Source organism: Impatiens glandulifera, chromosome 7 (genome assembly GCF_907164915.1).
Source record: "Impatiens glandulifera chromosome 7, dImpGla2.1, whole genome shotgun sequence".
Taxonomy (NCBI): Eukaryota; Viridiplantae; Streptophyta; class Magnoliopsida; order Ericales; family Balsaminaceae; genus Impatiens; species Impatiens glandulifera.
Genome location: NC_061868.1, coordinates 7,606,658 through 7,615,223, shown reverse-complemented (window position 1 = coordinate 7,615,223; position 8,566 = coordinate 7,606,658). Strand labels below are relative to the sequence as shown.

At 27.1% G+C, this 8,566-nt stretch overlaps 1 protein-coding gene across 1 annotated transcript; it reads right to left on the bottom strand.

Moving 5' to 3' along the window:
• Nucleotides 1–5,493: 5,493 nt before the first annotated feature.
• LOC124946266 (vascular-related unknown protein 4-like) lies at nucleotides 5,494–5,805 on the bottom strand. Its single transcript, XM_047486830.1, has one exon. It carries the CDS (start codon nucleotides 5,803–5,805, stop codon nucleotides 5,494–5,496), a length of 312 nt encoding a protein of 103 aa, XP_047342786.1.
• Nucleotides 5,806–8,566: the final 2,761 nt, after the last annotated feature.

Here is an 8,566-nt window from a genome sequence, read left to right as displayed (position 1 = left end):
CAGAATATTTGCCATTTCTGGCGCGTAATTTAGCTCTGAATCACATAATTTTTTTTTAATAATAATAATAATTAATGACATGTTTTTTTATAATTAAAAGAAAAATGATTGGGAGGCAAAAGGGACATCAAAGTAATATCACGAATCTACGTGGCCTATCACGTGGCCATTAAAAATATAATAATATAATTTTTTTTTTTTTTCCTTTATTTTCTCATTTTTTCGTATTTCTCCGTCACTTTTACTATCTTCTCTATGGCGATTCGGTCCTTTCTTCCTTTTAGCTTGTGCGACTTCGGCGTCTTCTTCCTTTTCCTTCTTCCTCAGCTTCATCGTTCGAAATGGTAAGTCTTCAAGTCTCCCTTTCTTTCTATTATTCGTTTCTAAACATATTTCTCTTCGTTTCAGTCTTGATCTCGATCCATATTTGTGACGTTTTCTCTAATGGTATCAAAGCACGTTCTCTCAAATGAGCACGAGTCTTCATGCTTCTACCATGACCACAATAGTCATTGGTGGAGAAGAGCTCCAATGGTTACATGAAATTAGTTTTATACTTTGATGTTTAATTCGTGTCATAAACCAAATAGAACCGAAGGTCTATTATCTTCTTCCTTGTTGTCTACTTTCAAATTCCATGAACAAATATATCTTCAAATGTTCACAGAAAAGTTATGGATGCACCTTGTTTGCGTTTGGTTTTAAGCCTCTAATAGAATTTTGGGACGTTTTCTCCTAAAAATGAAAACTTTCAGGACGTTTTTGTCCCGAAAATTTCTATTTTCGCGTAGATCTTCGAAAAGTACACAATTTAATAAAAAACGTCCAAATCTAATAAACGTACACAAAATTATGCCCTTCTAATACAAGTGCATTTCAACATAAATCATCATGTTTATCTCACTCATTATTATGTGGTCATGGCTAGTCCACATATGTAGTCCATTTATATGTTGTTTTAATTATTATAATATCATATGCCCACTCCGAATCCAGTTGAGTGAACATATGATGTGCAGAAATCACGAACTTCTTCTTCGAAAGAAAATGTCATTCCAACATTGAGAATTTGTCTGTGAAAAGGTCATTCCAAATTGGTCATTTTGAACTAAAAATAAGTGTAACTAAAGAAATATGTCAATTTGAACAATTTTTGGGACAAAATCGTTCCGGAAATTTCATTTTATCCTGAATTTTCACATTTTCGGGAAGTTTTCTCAAGAATTTTTATATTTTCGGGACATTTTCTACCAAACTTTACATTTCAGGACATTTAAGTCCCGAGAATGAAAACTTCGGGATGATTTTGTCTCGAATATTCACATTTTCGGGACATTTCGGGACATTTATATCCCAAACTTGCACATTTTCAAGAAATTTCAAAATATTTTCTTTTGAATATGCACATTCTCACCAACTCCAACCAAAAAATCTCACCAGTAATTCTCACCAGATCCAACCAAAAATCTCCCCAAACATTTGCACTAAAACCCAACATTTGTGTGAACATTTGCACATTTGCACCAGCTCCCAACAAAAATCTCCTACATCATTAAGTTTCGTCTCGAAAAGTTAATGTAGTCCAGTTCACGCTAAAGTGATTCCCACATCAGATTCCATTACAGCATTACCGATCTTGCATCAACTTTTCGAAATGAAATCTTGAAAATAGGTTTTCGACAAAGAAATTAGTACCTTTCGGGCTCAATGAGCGATTTGTTCAATGATTCATCTACTGCGATGTTGTCTTTGCTGTTTTCCTAAACATTAAACATAAATAAGTTTGTTATTATACAAATAAAAAATAAAATAAATGTTTTGTATAACTAGATCTGAAAAACATACCATGAGCTAGGGTTTTGGGTTGGGAGAAGATTTTTTTGCAGGAGAGAGTAATGTGTTCATCGATTCGGTTTTTGGGTTGTTCAACTTTCTTGTTTCGGGTTATTCAATTTTTTTATTTTTTTAACAAATTCAAAAACCGCACCAAATTCGAATAAATTCTATTAAAATCGAACCAAATTCATTTTTTTATAAATTTTTTATTGCCAAATCAATTTTAAATTTGAATTCAAACCAAATTCAAATTTGAATTAAAGAGATTTTATCTACTAAAAATCTAAAACTATACCAAAAAAACAGAAGAAGTAAAAATCATCCAAACTATTCTTAGTGACTTACCGATCTTCAATGTTTGACGGTTGAACGACGGAAGTAAAACAATGTTGGCGACTATCAATATATTATTAGTGAGATAGTTTGATAGGTGAAGAGTTATATATAATCTTAGAGTTAGATATGAGGCGGACGACTGAAAAGATCAGAAGACAGGAATGTGGAAGGCTGAAAGGTGGACGACTAAAGGAATTATTTAATTATATGTAATAAATTATATATAATATAATTAAAATAAATAATAAAAAATGAATTCGGTTTTCAGTTTGGTTTCGAGTTGAAACTCAAACTCAAACTCGAAAACCAAACCAAAATCCATATTTGAATTCGAATCGGTTTAGAATTCGATTCGAAAATCGAAAATAAAATTCGAATTTGATTTATTTGAATTCGGTTCGGTTGGGTATTTAATTCAGACCAAATATTGAACATCGAGAGAGTTGAGAAAGAGAAATAATTTGAGGATTAGCATTTGAGATTGAAATTATACGAAATAATTTTTTTCTCTCTCCTATACATGTAACAGACCACGTCGGATTGTGACATTTCTTTCATTGCCCCTTTGCTGCCCCTATCATTCTTCTAATTAAAATTTTAACGATAAAGATCGAACAATCTTATAATTTTTTTAAGGCAACCTTAAAAATCCGTAATAATAAGTGATAAAGTAGAGTAAGCTGAGCAAATCAATCAAACGGTGTTGAAAAAATCTCTAGAAAATATACTAAGCGACATTGAACTTTGTCATTGACTGAAGATCGTAAACAACGCCAAAAAAGGTTATACCAAGTGATAACTGACCATCAAAATATATAGTCAAAAAAGTGAGAAACATGTAAATAATAGGAATATGCCTGCAAGAGAGCCTCTGAATGAAATATATTATTCCGTAACTTTTTATTGAAAAAAAAAAAAATTAATTCCAAATCCAGTAACTTCATTTCTTTTAATGCTAAAAAGGGGATGGAGACAGACTCAAAAAAGCATCACCAACACAATTGAAGGATATGAGCATAAACGTTCTATCGAAGATTAAGAGAATTATTTGAATCACAAAAATCCGAGATAAAAAGGTCGATCCAGCTAAATAAAATGCTATATTGAACAAAATATAGTATCAACTCTAATTTGAACGATGAAAAGAAAAACATAGTACCTTCCAATACTAAGAGATTCATCGAAAGGATTAAAAATAATATTTTTTCAAACTTCTGTAGAATTTTTTTTCTTAAAAGAGAATAAAAAAGAAATTATATAACTTCTCTAGTCATTTCATATTAAAAGTACAATAATTATAATATCTTGCTGATTGTACATATAATACAATTTTATTTTAAAATAGAAAACTAACACAACTATGTCATTGCATGCTTAATTATTCAATTTAAAACATTTTCAATAAAACATTCTACTTATTCTACTTAAATTCTTAAAACGTTTTTTTTATTAACATATTTTTTTATTAATTTTGTTTTTATGTGAGGTGTGCTTAAACAATTTTTATTATTTTTAATACACATTAATCTTTTAAAAAAATATTAAAAAAATAATAATTATATGTAATAAAATAATTTAATTTGAATAAGAACCTAATTAAAAATATTAACGAAGAAAGATGAAAAAGACGCCTTTATCATTTTTGTTCTGTTTTATTTTGAGAATTTCCTTTTACCAATCTCACCACTTCATTTGTTTTTGAAAAATTTATGTGGGATATAATTTATACCCTATTTTATAAAAATAAATATTTATATGATAAAATTATATAATTTTATATATATAATATAATTTAATATATTAATAATTCATATTATTATAAAAAAAAATAAACTTAAATTTTATAAATTACAAAGAATAAATAAATATATTAATGATATTATTATTATTATTATTAATATTTAGAGAGAATCATAAGGAATCATCCTTTTATTTCTAAACTCTATTTTGAATTATAGTACCTCATTTCAAGTATATTGTATAATATTCTTTTTTTAATCTGATTTGTAGATTTCACTCTATTTATTTCTTTTCCATCTATTATTTTTTTTTTGTATTTAATATTAATTTCAATTTCAATTCAAGTTTTACAAATATTAAATCTACTTTTCAACTTTTTATTTCCTCCCTTATTCTTTCTGTAAAAAAAAGGAAAAAAGGTAATTATGTGAGAAAATTCAGATCAAAAATCACTTATCCCATTTTATTTGTCATCCTTAACAATGTATATGCTAAAACAATTACTCAAATTCCATTATACATAAATTAATTTTAGAAAACATTTACCTTTTCAATTAATTTTGACTATCATTAATTATTCTAGCTTTTCAACTTTATCCCAAATTCACTTTTTTTTATCTAATTATCATACACAAATAAACTATATTTTTTTAAAGTCACAAGATCAAACTTCAATAATTAATTCGAGTCATTCACATCATATATATATATATATATTGTGTGTGTGTGCATGATATTGATTGTTACAAGATTATAGTTACTTTCCACAAACATAATGAATGTCATAATTTTTTTTAATCCAAATCTAGTGGTTAATTTCAATTATGTTGCTGTGATTTATTGTATTTATTTATGGATTAATACATAAATTGTCATAAATATTAAAGTATTCACAAATTAAATTAGAGAAACTTTATCATTTCTCTTTTGCCAGGTAGGATGACACATATATTTTCAAATGCCTCTAGAGCTAGTTTGATATTATGTTATTTGGATTATTTAAAGTAGTTTTTGTTTTTAAAATTTTTCTCTATTACATTACTATCATTATAAATATCATTACTATCATTATAAATATCATTATGGAAACAAAGTATTTGACAAACTACATATACTTTATCAAATATTTTAAAAATAATAATAATTTTGAATTAGTGATCTAATGGTTAATAAGATAGACTACATATACTTTGTTGTGAGTTAATTTGAATCCCCCAAATAATTTTTGTCAAACTCTCCAATTCAAACACTAACAAGCCTTCTTCAAACCATTCCAATAAACTAATTCATACTTAATCAACCAAGTAATTGTTTTGTAATTTATAACACAAAACTATTATATTTCTTAAATTTAACTTAAAATATATAAAATGAAATAAAATAAGGGGTCCTAATGAGTAAAAGCTTCTTAAATGCCTTGGTTTATTTCATATATATTTTCTTACATGAACAAATAAAAAAATAAAACTTGTATTACTAGTATTTAATAAAATGAGTGGTTGCAAAAGGCCCTATTTATAACCCATGAACAAATATAGCAGCTGGCTAGCTAGCATATACAATTTAATTATCTTTGAGCTATTAATTAGGTGAAGAAGAAGCAGTGTCCTCCAATTCATCATCAATGTAAGTTTCCATGATTTTCCTTCTCTTGTTTAGTAAACCCAAATTCCCAAATGGGTTATTTTCCATTGAAGCATCAGAAGAAACAAGATCAGAAGAAAGACTTTGATCAATGGATGAAGAAGAGAAACATGAGAGATGATCATCTTCAAAGTAAGAAGTCCAGCTGCTCTGTTCCTCTTGAGAATGATCATAATCTTCTGTAAATGTGTTATGAAATGAAAAAGCTACATTAATGCTGGTTGATGTTCTTGAGTAGTCTCCTGCCATATTTAAAAGCTTGAAGAAACTAAGTGTATAATATTGAAGACTGAATTGGCTATATATATATATATTTATGAAGGGTGATTGGGTAGAAGGAAAATAAAGAGAAATAAAGATGAGGGATGATGGATGATGGATCCACTGAGTTTGCATGTGGGTCGTGGGCCATTTATGGAGATCGGTGGATATAATTGAGAAGCTGTTATAGATCAAGGTCATAAAGGAGAGAATTAAAAGTGGGGTTGACCTAAATGTAAACTTTAATTTCATAAAATAAAACTAACTTCTTTAAGAGATTTGATCCACGGTTTCAACAACTTGCTATATCAATCTATGTCAATGTCAGTGTTAACTTTGCTTCTTGGTTGTTGCATTTTTGACACAAACCTCAAAGAATTGGATTTGGAGTCCTAGTGAAAAGTATTTTTACAGGTGGATTCTTAGAGACTTAGCATATATGTAGATGGGTACTTTAGTGTTTCGAGTGGTTTGAGAATTTTCGAGATTGAGGAAACCTCACATGTAGCAAGTAGAGGACACAAATCCATTTTTTTCCACTCGAATTCTCATTGCCAATCAAAGTTTACTTTTGGTCTTGAGACAAGCCATAAAGTAAGCGAGTTTTTTTGTAAGGGATATAGGTTGAGGTTGGCGATGATGACACATGGTTAGATGAGGATGCTGGCATACCCCGTCAACTCTTGAGTTCAAGTTTAACCATTTACCCAAAAAATTTACGAACCTAAGTATGTCGTTACTGAATCGTTCATGACAATGTTGCAGGTTAGATAGGAGAAATCCCTTAATTCGTTTAGGACCTCGTTACTCTTCTAGATCAAGACCTTCAATACAATTAACTTATATTTTTTATTTTAATTTTTTATGTAGTTTTGTCGTTATAATTATATTTTTTATTAAATTTTATAAAAAAACACTATTTCATATTGTCAAGAGTGTTTAGTTGGTATTGGAATTTGAGTTTTTTAAATAACTCATTTCGGGCTATTTTTTTTAAAAAAACGACTTAGCGTCATTTTATTAAAAATTTCTAAAAACGAAAAAAAACCACGAGTTTAAGAAATCATTCTAGACAGACCTATAATGATTTTGAATTTGTAACATTCTGAATAAAAGCTAAAAAGTTAAAAACGTAAATGAATTATCTGATTACAATGTTTTCAATTCTAGTGAGTTTAAAAATTATCTTGTTTGATAAGGATTATGAAAAATTAAGTTATTGGAAGAGATGCTTAAATATATTAATATTTAATAAATGTTTTTTAATATTTTGATTAATAAATTAATTATTTTATTGATGAAGAAATATATAAAAAAAATGATGGGTTATTCAGATAATACTATCTGAAGATGCCTTAAAATATAAAATCATGATCACTAAAACATAAAATTTTGTAGCAAAAATTTGTATTTTTGTTCTAAGGCCTTGTTCTCCTTGAGTTTTTAAAAAAACAATCTAAAATTATTTTTTCAATAAATCACTTCTCAACAATTACATTACTCATTTTATTAACCAAAATACTAAAATACCCTCTATTTTAAATTATTATTTTTTATTTTATTCATATATATCAATACCCTTCAAGTATTTTTACCAAAAATAATCATCACCTCCTCAAAATCATCACCAATAATTATTTTTTCCCTCGTTTTTTCAAAAAAAAAACATCCGAACAAGGCTTGAGGGATCATTTAAAAACCTCTAAAACAAAATGATTTTTTTCTCAAACTTAAATAGTTGCATGACAATGATTGTGAACTATTATTAACCACACCCAATAGCTATAAATTTTTGCTAACTCCTCCCATAATTTCCCATATATGTAAAGACTTCAAGGCTTTCATAAGTAGTTTCAACATCAATGATTTGACATGCTATATTAGTTAGTGACCACCTATGTATTGACCTAGATAGGTGCATTGAACACCATAGATAAGAAAAAGGCTTGTGATCTGATTAGTTATGTATCTTTTTACATGATAGATGTGACCATGATTGTCTAAACAAATGAATCAACATATATTTGAGTTTTTTTATTATAAAAAGTGGGTTAATTGTATCAAATGATCAAAATATTCTTATTCATTTAATAGTGTAAAATATTGGAAACAATATTACCAGGAGTAGGAGTCTCTTGATATTTCAGTTAATAATTTAAGAGCTTGTTTAATCTTGAGAATTATTTTATTTTACTTTAAAAATATTGTTTAATGTGAGTTATTTGGATTAGTTATGCAAGTAATTAAAATATTCTTATTAATTTTTAATATTTTAAAATATTATAAAAATAAATTAATAATATTTGAATACTTTAGTTCGATTGATGATTTGATGGAACATGTGATGATAATGTTCTAGTAATTTATTAAATCCAAATAAGTATATCAAACAAACATTAAATGATTAAATGAAGAAATAATTGATGATGTGATGATGAATTGTTTGAATTTAATCATATGAATTATGTGAAATTCAAATAATTTGAATTTAATCACATGAATTATGTTAAAATAAAAATAAAAATTAAGATTGTTAAATCATGCAAATCTTAACAAATTAGAAAACTAAAGACTATTTAGTGGTATTAACTAATGGAAAATAAAAGAAGTATGACTAGACTAAGAAAATTCAACTTCAAGTTGATCTAAGATCATTTGAGAATTTATCCAAAACATTATTATTATTTTTTAAAAAAAAATTATTTCATTAAGAAGCCTGAAAAGTGGGAAGGTTAAAAATTAAAACTAA

Excerpts from the sequence above, each read along its gene's own strand:
- LOC124946266 (XM_047486830.1), bottom strand. The coding sequence starts at position 5,805 with ATGGCAGGAGACTACTCAAGAACATCAACCAGCATTAATGTAGCTTTT.